This window comes from Equus quagga, chromosome 19 (assembly GCF_021613505.1).
Source record: "Equus quagga isolate Etosha38 chromosome 19, UCLA_HA_Equagga_1.0, whole genome shotgun sequence".
Classification (NCBI taxonomy): domain Eukaryota; kingdom Metazoa; phylum Chordata; class Mammalia; order Perissodactyla; family Equidae; genus Equus; species Equus quagga.
In genome coordinates this window covers 20742361-20761202 of record NC_060285.1, presented here as the reverse complement: position 1 = coordinate 20761202, position 18842 = coordinate 20742361, and the positions used below count along the sequence as shown (strand labels likewise).

The window sequence follows — 18842 nt, the reverse complement described above, 5'->3', positions numbered from 1 at the left end:
TGGGGTTGTGCAGAACAGAGGAGTTGCAAGTTATGCTGGGTGGGGGTTTCATGGGTTTCTTCTAATGCTTTTGGCCCATAGGATACAAACTGTTCTGTACCTCTTCAAAATAATAGCCCCTGGTGTCTACTGTCTCTTTCATGAAATAGAAATTATGAAGGCACTGTATCTTTTAAAAAAAATCCCCTTTTGTAGCACTTCCTTAAAAACAGCTATTTAATGCAACTCTGCCAGTGAGTTCTTGACAGTTCTGTCCTAACGATTCTGATATTAATGAAACATCTTTGCAAAGGGTTGAAGTGTCTTCCTGGTAAGTGTTTAGCATATGTTTTTCAAAATACCTTATAATAACTGTTAATTTTCTCCTTTGGCCTAATGAGTGTTTCTCATTAACTGCTTATTCCGATACAAGAAATATTAAGCAATTGAAGTGATCAATAATGTTTTCAAGCTTTTTTTACCCCTTTGGGTTTGCTACTTTTGAGAGTTGTGGTAGTTTTGTGGGGTATTTTAGATAAAGAAAATAGCCTCATTTAAGTATTTAATCCAAAGTACAACACTCATGTATTTGTTTTGGTGCCTATGAGTCAAGGCATAATTGATTGAAAGTCATTGACATGGCTATTTAAAAAATATGTATACTGATAATATTCATTAGGGACTATAAACCAGTAATTTATGGATTTTGTTTTAAGTTGTTGCTAAATTGTTCAACATCTCCTACATGGGAAACTGTATTTTTTTTTAGTTATTTTCCAGCTTTATTGAGATATAATTGGCATATAATTTGTGTAAGTTTAAGGTGTGGACATGATGACTTGACATACATATATTGCAAAATGATTACCACAATAAGATTAGTTAACATATCCATTACCTCACATAGTTACCTTTTTTTAATGGGTTTTTCTTTTCATATTCTCTTTTAACTGATGTGATATAGTGATTTCGAAGAGCAAACTAGAATTTCGATGTCTGACATGTTATATTGATGTATTATGGATATATATAATAATAACATTAGATTATATTATCTCATTGTATTATGCCGTGTTAAATATTAAGGAGTAAGCTCATTGTGTTTGCAGGATAAATGTTCAAAACTCATATAAACAGAGTTGCTTGGTGTGTTAAATGAAATGATAAGCAATGTTGGACCCATCACAGGCTCTTTCTTATGTCGATTTGGGGTTTTTTTGTGTGTAGTTCTATAAAACAGTTAAAAAACATTTGGTGTGGGTCTGTGTGATAATTGTTTATTTAAAACAAAATCTAAATTACTTACAGAGATTAAAAAAAAGTAGATAATGTAAAAAACTATAGACCAGGGTTCTTTTCTTTTTAATGTTCTTTTTTAAAAAAAGTTTATTTTTCCTTTTTCTCCCAAAGCCCCCTGGTACATAGTTGTGTATTTTTAGTTGTGGGTCCTTCTAGTTGTGGCATGTGGGATGCCGCCTCAGCGGTGCCATGTCTGCGCCTAGGATCTGAACTGATGAAACCCTGGGCCGCCAAAGCAGAGAGCACGAACTTAACAACTCGGCCACAGGGCCGGCCCCTAGACCAGGGTTCTTAACGCAAGCTTTTAGAAACTCCACAGATGGGTTTAATACGGTACATTTTATTTGTAACGTAAATCTACATTTCGGGAGGGAAAAAGCATATCTTTCATCGGATTCTCAGAAGGCTCTTTGACACCTGAAAAGCTAAAAAAAAGAAATCACTGTTATAAATAAAGAGCTATGCTGAGGTAAAAAAGATTTTGTTTTTCAGAATTTTAAAATACTTCAATACTAAAAACATTTTGAAATACTTAAATATACTCCTGTGTTAGTTCCATAGATTAAGCAGTTTAGGTAATTAACTCCATTTTAACTTTTAAAAGTGTTGTAATGAGAGAAAAGGAAAAATAAACTTTTTAAGAAAGAAAATTTGCCTTTGCCCAAGAAAATTCAGGTGGTGCTTTTGGTTTTTATATTTTCTGAAAATAATTTTTGAGTAAGATATTTTAATTCAGAGGCAAGTTAAATAGAGACACTATTTAATTTTGTTTTTAAAACATTAATCTTTTTCAGAACTGTCAATTTATTAATGAAGCATGGTAAGTTGGCATTTCAAAATCTTTACTCTTCCTCCATTTTGAAAATAAAATATACGGATCATATTAATAAGGGTATGAAATGGTTTGCAAAACAGTTCAATTTTAGGTCTTGGAGACACGCTTTGGAAATTAAGAGCATTTCATTTTTAAGTAACAATTCAGATTCTGTTTGATTAAAGATATTTCCTTGATCCTTTTTCCAGATCAGTCTCCAACTATACAACTACTTGCTAAAATTTTGCAAGAATGTTCAATACTATACTATAGAATGTATACTGCTCTCTAAATACTATATTACGTGGCAATGGATCTCAACCAGGGTTGGTTTTGTCCCCCAGGGTATATTTGGCAATGTCTGAGACATTTTTGATCGCCACAACTGTGAGAGTGCTACTAGCATCTCATGGATAGAGGCCGGGGAAGCTACTAAGTATCCTACAATGCACAGGACAGCCCCCCAACAGAGACTTAGCCAACCTAAAAATGTCAATAGTGCCATGATTAGGAAACCCTTCTTTATATCAGAAAAATTAAGTTCAATTGGTAATTTCATAACTCCAGAGTTCTGCCATTGTTCTAACAGGCTTGTGTTGAACAAGACAAGCTGGGACAAGCATTTGAGGATGCTTTTGAGGTACTGAGGCAACATTCAACTGGAGATCTTCAGTACCCCCCAGGTAAAGATGTCAGTCCCCTTCTTCCTCTGGTACATCAGATGGCTTGTTGGTCACATAAACATGTAAGAATAATGACCAGAACAGAGAAGACCATCTTTGCCCAAAACATCTAGAATCGATTCTAATGAAGGCAAAAAGCATGCAGGGTTACCCAGCATAAATAAATTTAAAGTATCACATGTAAAAATTCAGAGAATGTAGAGAATGACATTCCACACGGAAATACGAATCCATATAATTATTTGCTATTAAGCATATCAGATTGATATTTATCTAATAGATAATTTTAACTGTTCAGAAATGGCTTTTCAATTATTATAATTTATTTTACAGACCTTCCTCCCATCCAAGAGATATTCTACATGGAACAATAAATATTCTTCTTCCTCACCCATTTCCCTACAGACTGTAGAATGGTAGTCTAGGTGAGATCCAGATATTTTCCTACTGAAAATAGGTGTGGGGGGCAGTTGCAAGGTAAAAGAAATCAGGAGATCCCAGCCTCCCCGGAGTTGCTGTAATATATAAAAGAGTTTCCGTAATACCAGCATAATGCAATAAACACCATAGGGAAATGCGGAGTGAGAAGAGAGCATGAGAAGAGAACACGGGGAGGAGCAATTGCAGATATAAATATATATAAGCACACACACACACAAATATAAACATTGACTTTTTCAGTTTCTTCCTCTTGTTTTTAAATTAGATTACAAAAATTACCTGGCCTTCATCAACCACTGTCATGTCAGAGGGAATTCCAGCTGCTGTGCTGTGCTGCCGGTAGAGGAACCTGTCTATAACTGGAGAACAGTAATAGTGAGTACATGTACCAGGAGACCTTCCCTCAGGAACAGGCAAATTTCACATGTACACCAGCATTCCACTTGGTGTATGCTAGCAGAAACCCAGCTTAAAGACAGCCCTGACTGTGAGCATGCTTACTCAGGGTCACCAGTGGTATGAATCTGACAGGCAAGGCGGGTGATCATCAGCAATGCCATCAAGAAGGAAACTGCCCTCCATCATTACTCTTCTTCCAGCTACAGACTGGTTTGAATGACTTCTGTAAAGAGGAGGTGTTTTTAGGGTTCTCACACCACTTCTCCTTAGTCCTTCTGGAAAATTGCAGCAAAGTTATTGTTCCCCTAACACCTATAGGGCAAAGGCCCAAACTTCTGTACTGGCTTTACCTACAATTTTGTATTAATCTGCTCTGTTTTCCCTCCAGAGCTCAGAGTCAGCTACATGTATTGGACCAATTCATTTATATTTTAGTAGCCTCCTGCAAAGGAAAGTGTCCCCACCACCTATCTCTCCATTCATGCATTCTTTTACATTGTTTTCTTTGGTGAGAAAGATTGGCCCTGAGCTACCATCTGTTGCCAATCTGCCTCTTTATTTTTTTTCTCCCCAAGCCCCAATGCATAGTTGTATATCCTAGTTGTAGGTTATTCTAGTTCTTCTATGTGGGGTGCTGCCACAGCATGGCTTGATGAGCAGTGTGTAGGTCCATGCCCAGGATCTGAACCTTTGAACCCTGGGCCACCAAAGCAGAGTACACAAACTTAACCACTCTACCACAGGCCAGCCCCTACATTGTTTTCTTTTTCTTTTTTTCTTTTTTCTTTTTTCCTGCTTTTTTATCCCCAAATCCCTCCAGTACATAGTTGTATATTTTAGTTGTAGGTCCTTCTAGTTGTGGCATGTGGGATGCAACCTCAACATGGCCTAATGAGCGGTGCCATGTCCGCGCCCAGGATCTGAACCCTCGGCTGCAGAATTAGAGCACGTGAACTTAACCACTCAGCCAACGGGCCGCACCCCACCCCCAATTGTTTTTTTAATGTTTCCATTTTATCATCAGTCTTAATGTAGTGAGGTATAAATATGAAATGGTCTTTCTTTTTCTTTAGTCATTACCTTTAATCATGCGATGTCAAATGTCCTTTTCCTGACCCTGTAAATTGTTCTGTCAGGGCCTCTCCACAAGGCATTTCTTTGAAGCGGGAGTTTTGGTTCAAGCTTAACCTCTTTTGCTTCCACTTAGGGTTGCCAGGTAAAATACAGGATGCCCGATATTTTTAGTCGCTAAATCTGGCAACCTTACTTCCACTTCAACTCCCACCCCGTAGCATACATGGGACAACATTTTGCCTGCTTGATAGCCCTCTTTTATGAGGTGTAGTAAGATGACACAAGTCCAGTCCCTTCCACTGTGTCTAATTAACCCATAGAGATCCCCATATCCTTGCTGTAGGTAGGTAATGGTAGGAGCTCAGGTTGCTTCCTCCTGTCCCCTCTCTTGGCTCTGCCCTCCCTTGGCTGCCATCTTTCTCTTCTTATCTCTTCTTTCCCAGATGGTCATCCAACTCAGGAATGGAAACCCATCTTCCCTTTTTGCTGGCACCTCAATTTCTACCAATGATTCTTTTGGATCTTTCTTTCTCACTGGGCATTTTTAGGGAGAAGGAAGGAAGCACCCCCCTCTCCTTTCTCATAGGGAAGAGAGGATATGGAACTCCTCACACAGCCAAAGATTACCCTCCATCTCTTGGTCCTCTTTTTATATGGGTTTGATGCTAGTTCTCGGCTGGGATATATCTGGCTGCAGTTGAGGGTAGTGCTTTCTAGAATTTGGGAGATGCTTAGCACTTCTTTTGCCCTTAGCTTTTGACTTTAGCTACCAACTAGGAGGTCACATGGAAAGCCCCACTTAACATCCTGCTTCGTTATTTATATAGAACAGTGCTGCAGACCTCTATTTTGAAGGAAATATTCATCAATCTCTGCAGAACATCCCTGAAAACCAGCTAGTACAACCTGCTGTTCTCCAGCAAAAGGGAGGAAAAGGTATGTGGATTGATCCATCACTCTTTGTATAGGTAAAAGAACCAGCTCTTCCTCAAAGCAGTTTTAGGTGGATTTTATATCTGAGTTTGGAATTGTATTTGCAAAATATTCTCTTACCGTGATTGAGGATAATTTAACTCTGACAGATGGAACCACTTCAAGCTGTTCATCTTGGGGGAGCCTTCTCATTGCTTCATAGAGATGTTCTGAAGCTGCAAAGTGTCACTTTGCCCAAATAAATCTGTATTCAAGAATGGTGTACACACGTTTTAGGTATAGAAGGGGGAACTTTTCTGTAAGTTATTTTAGCAATCTTATTCGAATTGTGAAGACTTCAGGATAGAAATCATCTTCTCTGTTAAGTTTTCTGAAAAAAATTTCCATAATAATTCGATATTTCATAAATTTGAAATCTTGATTTCATAAATTAAAGATGATGATGGCCTTACCTAACAGATGGGAAAAAGTGTTTAAGCGGGAGAGTAGCCTCTGATGGCTAAGCTATGGGCCACACATACTCTCATGCACTATTGGAGGGAGTGTAAATTGGTACAAAGTTTTGTGAGGCAATTTGGTGATAACTATCAAAATTTTAAGTGTTCATATCTTTTGATTCTTAGGGACTATATAATTCAGGATTGAGTGTGAACTCTGGGTTAATTGTGTGAGCCTGGGCAAATCACTTAACCTTCTGTACCGCAGTTTCCTTATTCAAAAAACAAATAACAATTGTATGGACATTCTAAGATTGCCGTAAAAATTAAACGAGAAAAACCATGTAAAGCATTATGCTCATAGCCTGGCACTGTAATAATTTCTTGAGATACCATGGATGTGTGCATATGTGCGTGTATGTATGTGTGTACATATAAGTGTATTACAATGTTCTTTCCAATGTTGTTTGTGATAGTAAAAGAATGGAACTCAACTACCATATTTGTTTGTGTATAAGGTACAGAGATATATATGACGCATCCCATTTTCAGAGTGCAATTTTTTAAATGATACTTTATCATAGTTATGTAAAGTTATTTTAAGTGAATGTTTTTTGGGAAAACAAGTTTTGTTCCTAGAAAACAGTATACTGAATCCTGGAATCATAAAAAAGTAATGTTCTAATCCAGCAAGGAATAAAATATGTAATCGCACAGATAAAATAAGTCTACTGTATCACTGAGTATTGGTATTGAATATTGAACTGTAGTAGTGATTTAACATAGGGAGAATAATACTTCTCCTCTGTCCAGATGTTTAGCTTGTTACCTTTTTTTTATAACTAACTACTAACTCACTCCAGGGTGTGATACCTGTATCTTTTCATTGATGTTTTGTGTTGTGGAGCTTTGCTATTAGCAGACATTTTATCTACCATTTTCTGTTTTGGGGTTTTGTGGGTTTTTTTGAGGAAGATTAGCCCTGAGCTAACATCTGCTGCCAATCCTCCTCTTTGTGCTGAGGAAGACTGGCCCTGAGCTGACATCCGTGCCCATCTTCCTCCACTTTATATGTGGGATGCCTACCACAGCATGGTGTGCCAAGCGGTGCCATGTCCACACCCGGGATCCGAACCGGTGAACCCTGGGCCCTGAAGAGGAAGATGCAAACTTAACCACTGCACCACCGGGTCAGCCCCCATTTTCTGTTTTTAGAGCTTCATATTCCGCCTGAAATAGGGATACATTTGAAACAGAATGAAATTTCAAAATAATTTTGGGCATTCATTATTGGGAGAAAAATAGTACATGTATAAAATGGAACATATATAGTTGTTAAAAGACATGAAGGCATACCTTATATATTGATACAGAAAGAATTCTAAAAGTATATTCACTTTTTTTGCATGAATCCTTTTTAATTCCATTATTCAAAAGTAATAGTGCTCATTATTAAAAGTTCAAATGAGGCTGGCCTAGTGGTGCAGCGGCACGTTCCGGTTCTCAGCGGCCCGTTCCGCTTCTCAGCGGCCCAGGGTTCGCCAGTTTGGATCCCGTGTATGGACATGGCACCGCTTGGCAAAAGCCATGCTGTGGTAGGCGTCCCACGTATAAGGTAGAGGAAGATGGGCATGGATGTTAGTTCAGGGTCAGTCTTCCTCAGCAAAAAGAGGAGGATTGGCAGTAGTTAGCTCAGGACTAATCTTCCTCAAAAGAAAAAAAAAAGGGGGCCGGCCCCGTGGCTGAGTGGTTAAGTTCCCGCGCTCCGCTGCAGGCAGCCCAGTGTTTCGTTGGTTCGAATCCTGGACGCGGACATGACACTGCTCATCAAGCCACGCTGAGGCGGCGTCCCACATTCCACAACTAGAAGGACCCACAACTAAAAATATACAACTATGTACCAAGGGGCTTTGGGGAGAAAAAGGAAAAAAATAAATAAAATCTTAAAAAGTTCAAATGAGGGGCCGCCCAGTGGCGCAGCCGTTAAGTTCACACGTTCCACTTTGGCGGCCCGGGGTTCGCTGGTTCAGATCCCGGGTGCAGACATTTCACCAGTTGACAAGCCATGCTGTGGCAGGCATCCCATGTATAAAGCAGAGGAAGATGGTCACGGATGTTAGCTCAGAGCCAGTCTTCCTCAGCAAAAAGAGGAGGATTGGTGACAGATGTTAGCTCAGGGCTAATCTTCCTCAAGAAAAAAAAAACAGTTGAAATGATTTAGAAGTATGTAAAGAATAAGTAAAATTGTTCGTTTTTCTTCACACACTATGCCCCAGAAGTAACCACTGTCAACAGTTTGGTATTTCTTTTATCTATAACTAATCTCTGTATTCTATGACTTAATTTAAAGATATTTACTGAAAAAAGTGCAAAGTAGTGTGATGCCGTTTGTAATTTTTAAAGGATATGCATAAATTTATATATGTAAAAAAGAAAAAAGTATTTTCTAGAAATATGTAAGATAAACTGGAATTTTACTTTCACTTCGTGCTTCTGTTTGAATCTTTTACCATGAGCACATAACACTTTTATTTTTAAAAAATTAAAAAGGTAGGGGGCCGGCCCGGTGGTGCAGCGGTTAAGTTCGCACGTTGCGCTTCTCAGTGGCCCGGGGTTCGACGGTTCAGATCCCGGGTGGGGACATGGCACTGCTTGGCACACCATGCAGTGGTAGGCGTCCCACATATAAAGTAGAGGAAGATGGGCACGGATGTTAGCTCAAGGCCAGTCCTTCTCAGCAAAAAGAGGGGCATTGGCAGCAGTTCGCTCAGGGCTAATGTTCCTCAAAAAAAATAAAAATAAAAAGGTAAACATTGTTTTCAAAATTGAAAACGAATTTAAAAAGATGAGAATCCATTGTAATTGATTTGACCACTAGATGAGAGGCAGAGAATTTGTTGAAGGCTGTGACTTTAATTCATGATGTGTTTTTTGGTAAGTCCCTTTCATTTCTCAATTCATAAACTCAAGATAATATAACACAAAAGATAATCTTTGTAAAAACCTTTGAGGATTTTGGATGAATGATGACTGATGCAAGAGTATTACTCCCCAGAGAGTGTTTAAAGCAGTTTGGGAATCCAATACTCTACTTTCTCAAGGGGAAAATGGAATTTGGCCGTGGACTTTTTAGCTACTGACAGATCTGGTGGGGTGTGATATTTACCAAACAATTCAGAAGTCACAAAATGGGCTGTCACCTTTGTTCTCTGTGAGACCAAAGAAATTCAATCAACTGAACAAACAGGCCACTATAACAAATCCTCCCAAAGTTTCCTGTCTAGTTATTCTGAAATGTAAAGGGCTGTGTTCCTAAAGAGATAAAAACTCTGGAATTACCATTTTATTTCACGGCAATGAAAAATATCACAAGGCCCATTGTCATTGCTCATAAATAATATCAAAGCGTCATGAAGATATTTTGGCATTTTCCACTCCAGTTTTTTCTGTTCTTTAGTTTTCAAATAATTATGCAGACCCAGAATTAGCATTTTTACCAAAGTCTCTGATCTTGATTTCTCATAATGTTTGCATACTATTTTGCATTTTACAAAATGCATTCACATTTCTTGCCTCATTTGACTTAACTCATTTGAATAAAGTCCCTTCAAATGACTTCCCTTCTGGAAATGGCTCTTGAAGCTTCTCTTTAAAATCACTGAACTTTGCAGTCCATTTGGCTCAGTTTTGTTGTTCTGTAGAAAGTTTAGCATATGACATACAACTAGTAGTTAAGGTCCGTGAAGAAAGACTACGTGACAAATGGGAGACACGGGTAAGGCTCCGTGCTTCCCTTTTCCAATAGATCAAATAGACCTTTGACTTTCAAGTCCCATAAAAGGATGCCATAAATGCATTCCTAAGGGGGTGAGTGGGAGGAAAACCAGTCTCAATGTAGCTTTTAATTCTGTAGTCATTCAACAAACTCTTCCTGAAGATGTTCTTTGCATACAGCCATGATGGGCTATGACATTGTTTTTCTCCATTTTAGGCAGGAAGAAGCTCCGACTGTTTGAATATCTTCATGAATCCTTGTATAATCCTGAGATGGCATCTTGTATTCAGTGGGTAGATAAAAACAGAGGCATCTTTCAGTTCATATCAAAAAACAAAGAAAAACTTGCCCAACTTTGGGGAAAAAGAAAAGGCAACCGGAAGACGATGACTTACCAGAAAATGGCCAGAGCACTGAGGAATTATGGAAGAACTGGGGAAATCACCAAAATCCGGAGAAAGCTAACTTACCAATTCAGTGAGGTCATTCTCCAAAGACTCTCTCCATCTTATTTCTTGGAAAAAGAGATCTTCTACTCACAGTATGTTCAACCTGATCAAGGATATCTCAGTTTAAATAACTGGAATGCAAATTATAATTATACATATGCCAATTACCCTGAGCTAAGTCACCCTGATTGCTAAATATACTCTTACATTTCATGATTTCCTGGCATCGGAAATCCCTACAAATTCCGGGATTTTTTTTCTTAAAGCAAATACTGAAGAGAAAAAAACCAGTTAACTTCATTGTTGCTATCTTTTATTAAATAGCATAATTTACACTAACTTGGTGAGATATTCTGCCAGTGAAAAATGATCAAGTCCCTTTTGAAAGTATAGACTAAGTGTCTTCACTCTTGCTGTTGTCTATGCAATACTTTCTTCTAGATTAACAATGCCAGTAGAGATGATTTGGTTTGTATATTCATTTAAGTATTATTTTCCTGTCATAACACTCAGACAAAAAAAAATCCCTCTAACGTATATCTGACGGCTTTAACAACATAACAAAAAATAATGGCATATGATAGTGTTCATGCTAAAATACATTCATGACTGTAAAAACTTCAGTGACGATCTATCTTGAACCCATGCACTTCAGACCTCATGGTCTGTGAGGCTGTGCTGCTAAAGAGACGGTGGTCTAAGGAAAATGCCACTTACATTAATGATAATAAAAATCCAAAGCTTACACTTCCCACAAATCATTTTCTTGCATTTCTCTCTTCCTTAAGGTAGACCCAGAAGCTAACGTTTCTTGCTTTCCTGCCACTCAGCCACAGGGAGGTGCTTTCGCCCCATCATCTCCCTGGCCCAACCCTGTCACATGATCTCTTCCTTCTTCCCTTGAACTAGTCCAGCTGAGACCACACTGGAACAGTTGGAGGAAAAAAAAAGGTCTTTAATAAAGGATAAAGACTAGCAAAGAATAAAACCAGAGAGGAACCAGGATTTAGGCAGTCTGGCTTGAAAGCTATGGTTTATCCTCAACATTCCATAAGGGACCCTGGGAAGAAACTCTTCACTTCTTACTTCCTGCTGGGCAGCTTCATGCATATGCCATCTATATTACCATGAAGCAGGAAAGCTTCCTAGACTACATGGCCATCTTCAGTTCTGGACAAGAAGGACTGGCCAGCAGGCCAAGAGCTCCCTGATGTCTGCCCTATCAGATTTGCAGCATTCCCAGTCTGCCCTTTTCCTTTATCCTCTTGGTGCTCTTCCTTCCCCAGGGACTCTTTCTTTCTTTCTTTTTTTAAAGATTGGCACCTGAGCTAACACCTGTTGCCAATCTTTTTTTTTTCTTCTCCTCCCCAAAGCCCCCCAGTACATAGTTGTATATTCTAGTTGCAGGTCCTTCTAGTTGTGCTATGTGGAATGCCATCTCAGCATGGCCTGATGAGCGGTGCCATGTCTGCACCCAGGATCCGAACTGGCTACACCCTGGGCTGCCATAGCGGGACAAGTGAACTTAACCACTCAACCATGGGGCCTGCCCCACCCAGGGACTCTTAGGAAAGAACATGGCAGACCCAGAGTGACTAAATGGAGGCTAACTTGATATAGGCCATCTCTGCATGTAGTCTGGGTTTCTGTTATAGCCGAATGTTTGTGTCCTCCCAAAATTCATATGTTGAAATGTAACTCCCAATGTGATGGTATTCGGAGATGGGGTCTTTGGCAGGTGATTAGGTCATGAGGGTGGATCCCTCATGAATGGATTTAGTGTTATAAAAGAGATCCCAGAAAGCACCCTTTCCTCTTCCACCATGTGAGGATACTGGACGACAGCCTTCTGTGAACCAGGAAGAGCCCTCACCAGACCCGAATCGGCTGGCACCTTCATCTTCGACTTGCCAGCCTCGTGAACTGTGAGAAATAAATTGCTGTTTATAAGCCACTCAGGTTAGGGTATTCTGTTATATCAGTCCAAATGGTAAGATAGTTTTAATTAGTACTAACATCAAAGTAAAACTCAGCGTTCATACTCATTTTCCCACAAAGAAAGTATGCTTTAAAGAACATAAATTTTACCAAAGATTGTAAAGAGGAAATGGTGAAGAGGTTTCTAATATAAATCATTCAGCTAAAACCTTAACAAAATTCCATCAACATTTTACTTCTCCCCATATCCCTTCTATATTCAACACCAGTTTAAGGGGTTCATCTTGACGCTTCTCCCAAAAGCCTCCATTCAACTCCAATTCTCTTACTGTTTTACAGAGTTGCTTCTTCTTGGGCAGAAACCTGGGTTTTGCCTTTTAGCCAAAATGTACCAACCAAAGCCCATGTTCACAAGCAAGTTATTCCTTATAAAAAGATATGCTTATACCAGCTGTTCAAAGACTAAAACCGTCTCCATGTACTATGGGAAATAATACTCTATTTCAGACAAGGTAGTAATACTTGCTGCCACTACCCAAGGACAAGGAAGAGAGATTTCTTAGCCTTTTCTCACGTGCCCTCATTCCCCGGTGTGTGGTATCCCTCCATCTCGTCCCTTTCAACTGGTCGAATGGCTCAGTTAAACTCTTCTCCAGTGAGTGGTTTGTTCTGAGAAGCAGATTTCATCCAGTCACAGTGCCCAATCATGGGTAGTTTCCCATTATTTGGTGTCTTAGCCCAGGTATCAAGCATGAAGTCTTTCCTTCCAGGTACTCCTGTCAGCACCTCCTTTAAATCACAAGGTCTTCCTCTGCCCTCTGGTCCTGGAGCTTGTGGTCCTGGTTGGCTCTTTTCTCCCTGCAGTTCTTCCTATTCATAAGACATAAGAAAGTGCCGAGAATGTTTTCCTTTTCCTCATCTCAGCCATTCTATGTAGGAAATGGGAAATATTCTATGGGGCAACCCTGCTCAAAGGCAACTCCTTTACTAAATTAAGGGAACAACCAAATGCATGAAGTGGATGTCAGCATTAATTATAATACATAAACCGGAAAACAGTTAAAATAATTTCCTTCTCTTCTACCCTTCCTTCCTTCTTTCTGCTAGCCTGTTCCAGGTAGAATACACCACGCTCTGGGTATCTGGTGCTAAGTGAAACAGATATGGTTCCTTCTGTCGTGAAGCTTCAATTCTATCAATATTTGATCATAGATTTATATATTCTATTACTATTTAACCAAAATTTACTTAATGGTCTACAGAGGAACAATTTGTTACTTGATCGAGAACATATAGATAGTAAAGTATGTAAAGCGCATTAATGTGGCAGCGTTGATTATATCTAAGCTTAACTGCAGATTGATGTACATACCCATATAATCATCATCCTGTTAAGATACATAACATTTCCAGAATCCCATAAGGTTGTCTTACTCCCCTTCGCAATCTATGCCCACCTTGAATGTCACATACATGGAATTATACAGTATGTTCTCTTTTGCCACTGGTTTTATTTCCCTCAATATGTTAATGAAGTTTGTCAGCGTTGCTGTATGTACCAGGAGTTTATTCTTTTTCATTGTTTTTCAGTTCCTGATTTTTAAAGGACTGTGAGAATTTTTTTACAGCCCTGAAATCTCTCCTTTAATCTCCAGACTTTATAAATATAAAATGAACCCTGAATATTCCCATACTCATGTGGATAGTATGACACTTTATTATCAAGCATCATCCATGCCTATTTTCCAAAGAGCTGCAATGATTCTTGTATAGTCATATAACCACAATGTAGATTTATACTTACATATTTTGGCTCATATATTTTCCCCCAACTCACATAATCTGGGTGGGATTTGATTTTGTATTTTGATGGTGTGAATTCTAATAATAAAGATACTAATGTAAAATAGATTTTAAAAAATTTACTTCTTTTCTTCTTTTTCATGGATTAATGAAAGTTAATGAAAACATTTTTTACAATTAAAATGAACCATACTTCTTCAAGTTTCCTGCCCCAACTCAGTACTGAGGAAACCCTGTGTTTGCCCTTACAATATAGTTAACACTTACTTTGAATTTTTTTTTTTTTTTTAAAGATTGGCACCTGGGCTAACAACTGTTGCCAATCTTTTTTTTTTTTCCTGCTTTATCTCCCCAAACCCTGCCCCACCCCGTACACAGTTGTATATCTTAGTTGCAGGTCCTTCTAGTTGTGGAATGTGGGACGCCACCTCAACGTGGCCTGACCAGTGGTGCCATGTCCGCGCTCAGGATCGGAACCCTGGGCTGCCCCAGCGGAGCTCGAGAACTTAACCACTCGGCCACGGAGTCGGCCCCCTTACTTTGAATTTGATGAATGGTTGCCTCTTTAATTTAGGCCTGGATGGATTTTAAGGTCAGTGGGTAGATAAAGAAAGGGGGCTTCAGGTAGGGATTGTGTGTACTTTTTCAGGCCAGAGCAGTGAGGCATCATGAATGTGTAAAATAGACTACTTTAAGAATTGTCTGCCAGGAGCAACCCTGACTTACCAGACCGTGAACTTGTTTAGTAAAGGGCTGAAAGTGGAAGAAGAATCTAGATCATCTAGGTTTTTTCAGTAGTGAGCCACATGACCAGAAATCCAAATATGAAGGGCACATGAATATTTTGATGGTGATCTGATGAGTCAATAATTCATGCCAAAGAAGTAGATGTGGTTCAGATATGCGATATTTGCAAATTGTGCAAGAACAAAGCTTTGCACAATGTTTGGATCTGCTCTTACAGGTAATTTTATTCTCTACAGCTGTTAGAACTAGTGAAAATTCTCGTTGATAAGCAAACCCATCTAGGATTTGTAGTGGTGGATTAATCAACAAAAGGCCAGTGAGTTCATAAACAGTTTAAGTGAACAAACTGGATTTCCTATAATAAACATTTTATGATGTAGATGAACAAATAAAATTTTATATAACCAGCATGTTTTATGTAAGCAATTAAATTATAGCAAGTCATGTGGTGAAAGATCACAGTTACAAGTTCTGGAGTCAGACTGGCATCTCTCAGAACACTGTTTCTCATTAACTATTAGTAAAAGCAGGAGGATCAGTTAGGATGCTTTGGGCTTCAAGTAACAAAAAACCCTGACTCAAACTCATTTAAATGATAAGAAAATTGGTTATCTCACAGATCAAGAAGGCCAAAGGAAGAGTGAGCTACAACCATGACACATTATTGTTCTGGCTTCATTGTCTATGAGTCTTTTTTTCCCCTTCTTCCCATTGGTCTTATCCTCAGGCTCACTGGGAGTAAGATGACTCCTGCGGTTCCAGGCTACATCTTGACACAGGAATGTCCAGTCACAGAACGGGCTGGACATTTCTTCCCACTTCTCCTTTGTAGTCATGAGGAAACTTCCCAGAGCCTCTCAGTACATCTCTCCTCTTGTCCTATTGTCCATACTTGGGTCCCATGCTCTGCCCTAAATCAATCACTGGCAAGGGAAAAAGGACACTGTGACTGGCTCAGACCAAATAGAATTTGCTCCTAGAGGAAGGAAAGGGTCACAATCCCTTGAGTCACAGGAAAGAGGGATGAATACCTGAACAAAACTGGTGTTTTGCCTGAAAGGAGAGAGTAATAGATGCTGAGTAGGAAACCAACAATGTTTGCTACAGTCCACTCCTTTGACTTCCCAATATCTCTACATACACTTAAAAAGTGTTCATGCCTTTATCAAAATTATCCACGTACTCCCTAAGTGGGGGTAACCCTAAGTCTCACCAAGTTAGTACATCCAAGTCCAGGATTGTTGGATAATGTAGTTTCAATACGTACTATTATTATTTAGACATGGTAGAGCCAATAGATCAGGAGATGACTGCCATCAAAGAGAGAATTTATTTTACTCACAGTCCTGAGAGAGGGAGTACACATCATGCCATGAGGACCACATGGAGAAGCACTAGGGTCAGTCATGAGGCAAATGAGAGGGAGGAACTGTGGGCAAAAGACTTTATTGTGGTTTCTGCAGGAAGAAATGGATGAAGCAAGTAAGCAGGTTTAGGACTAGCTAGTTTGAATAATTTCAGCAGATTCTGGGGCAAAGGGGCTTTCCCTGCTTGCCTGGTACCTGGCCCTGGAGTGGTTAGAATGGGTGTATAGTGACCGAGTATGAGCACCCTATATGCAAGGTGGTTGGGGTGTAGATTCTGGATTGGTTGGTTTGTATTTAAAAATCACACCCCAGGAGGAGGACTCTTCCTGGAGGGGGATGGGGAAGGTGACAAGGGAAGCAGTTGGCTCAGGCAAGGTGTATCACCGGGTTCTCTAGAACAAGGTGTGTCTGGCATATGCATGCAGGGAAGATGTCAAAGCATTGAGTTTAGAGAAGCTAGAAATGTGGTTAACACAAATGTTCAGTTGTCTCCTTTGATCCGTGACTGTTTGCTCTTCATGGTTCAGCGATGGACTACAATATAAAGTCTGATTGGGAAAGGGCAAGAGCAGAAAATGACTCCCAGTCACTTTTCCATAACACATACTTTATCCAACTGCACAGGAATGGTGAGAACCTGCCTGGGAGAGGAGTAAGCTCCTTAGTCAGTCAATCAGGCTGACCCTTTTGCCACTCTTTTCAGGAAATACCCTTTATCTTGTCCTTTATGATCCTTGGTTCTGCCTCTTGGGATAATCTCTTTGTTATTTTTTTCTAGGGGCATATCTGAAATAGGCATTTGAAAGATGTATTTTCTTAGAACTGAGCAGTGCTATGTTAATATGATTTCAGAAGTCTGAGATTGCCAATTCTACATTTTAGCATTTGCTGCTGGCAACACCCTACTTCCTGGTACTGAATTTTGGAGGAGTAAACTTTCTTGGTTGTAGCTAACTGAAGTCAGTGTTAACTCACTTAAGCATTCACCAGAATTTTTTGAAAGGGATTAGATTGCTTACAGAATTTCCGAGAAGGCTGGAGAATAAGCAACCAGACATAAAGCCCCAAATCACATCAAAGATCTGGCCAAGTGAGGATGTCACTGTCACCAATCACTAGATGCCTCAACTTATGTCATCTCACATGTTACTGAACAGAGCTAGCATAGCATCACTGCTGCTCCTAGAAAGTATCTTGCTGCAACCGCCATTGCATTCAGAGATGATTGTCTATCATCCCTGCTTCTGTACCTCACTAACTGCCCATTCAAATTCTGAGAAGGGGATATCTGATTGGCTGAGGCTTGGTCATGTGCACATGTTTGGCTGCAAAGAAAGTTAAAAAAAAAGTGATTATCTGGAACTTTCAATTCTTATACTGGGAGACTATTTATGCATCCTTTCAAGACTCATAAGGTCAAGAATTCCCCAAACATAGGAAGGGGTTCAGATGCTGGGCAGCCAAAAGAATGACAAAAGATCATTACATTTTTGAACCACAATAACAAGGATCAGAGCACGTATAGTTTAATTTTAAAGACCTTTGCCCCACCTGGCTAATCTCCAAAAATGCTCTTTGTTCTTCGTACTTCCGTGGTCATAGGAATTTAAATAGTCTATAAACAACTTTTCTTTATCTTTCTGAGAAGGAAATTTCAGCACAGTATTTAAATTCTCCAACTATCAAGTAAAATTGTAACTTATATTTCTATAATTGAAGTTAATCTAAGAAATGAAAGTGTATAAGTTTTAACTTTTACAATATGGAGACTTTATTCATATCTGTTTGCCTTTGTTCAGGAAGTTCTTATAATGTTCCAGTTTCATGGTTTAATTTACTTGGAATTAAGCTGGAAGAGCTCAAAATAATGTAATCAACCAGTTACAATTATAAAAGATAACTGATAGTGCCTCTTTTCCCATGAGGATTTTCTGGTTGCCAGAGCTGCTCTGAGGACGTGAGGAGGACAATGGATGTGCTCAGGATTTCCTAATGGCCCCTTAGGAGCATCTCTCGATCAATGACAGATGGGAGGGAGATACTTACCTCTGTTTCTTCACCATTTAGCTGGAATAATTCTGAGACATGTTCTTAAACCTCCCGATTCCCCTAATGCTGTTTCCTGGAACCACCTCTGAAACTACTAACATTCACATTCTTGTCTCAATGTTGGCTTCTGGAGAAGGGGGAGGACCTAACACAAGTCATTATCTGAATCAAGTTACTTAGGACACTCTGTTGTATCAGTTATGAATGACAGCAGTGGACCAGCACGTAGAGCTTACTGGAATACTAGTGTGTTTACTGCTCTCTCTCTCTCTTTCAGGCTCAGGCTACACTATGAGTCAGGGTAGGTGTTAACAGCCCTACTTTATAGACGGAGAAACTGATGCTGGAAGAATTTGTGTATTTCTAAAGTCATCCAGCTAATGATTGTCCCATTGTCAATTTTTACTAGGTCCATCTAATTCTTTCTACTATGCCATACTGCCTGCTGATATATAGAGTATCTTAGGTATGCATTAATATGGGTTCTCTACCTGGGCCAATGCCAGATCTTCATAACATTATCATTTTGTAGAAAAGCCTTTGCTAAATTTATTCAGTGCTATCAATAAAAGCCGTATACAAAATAACCCCCTACTCTCCATCACTGTTGGTGAGAATATGTATTAGTACAACTTTTGGAGGACAATGTGATGAC

General features: G+C 39.3%; 1 protein-coding gene across 1 annotated transcript; it reads left to right on the top strand.

Moving 5' to 3' along the window:
- The first annotated feature begins 275 nt into the window (after nt 1-275).
- On the top strand, nt 276-10743 carry SPIC (Spi-C transcription factor). Its single transcript, XM_046645948.1, has 6 exons — nt 276-310; nt 2073-2098; nt 2682-2775; nt 3482-3591; nt 5517-5625; nt 10051-10743. The coding sequence occupies exons 2-6, from the start codon at nt 2096-2098 to the stop codon at nt 10476-10478; spliced, it is 744 nt and encodes a 247-aa protein (XP_046501904.1). The 5' UTR covers nt 276-310; nt 2073-2095; the 3' UTR covers nt 10479-10743.
- The last annotated feature ends 8099 nt before the right edge of the window (nt 10744-18842 follow it).

What these genes read in the sequence shown, in the direction of transcription:
- SPIC (XM_046645948.1), top strand. An exon ending in AGATCTTCAGTACCCCCCAG is followed by an intron (nt 2,776 to 3,481) that starts GTAAAGATGTCA and finishes TTTTTAAATTAG; the next exon opens with ATTACAAAAATTACCTGGCC. An exon ending in CCAGCAAAAGGGAGGAAAAG is followed by an intron (nt 5,626 to 10,050) that starts GTATGTGGATTG and finishes TCTCCATTTTAG; the next exon opens with GCAGGAAGAAGCTCCGACTG.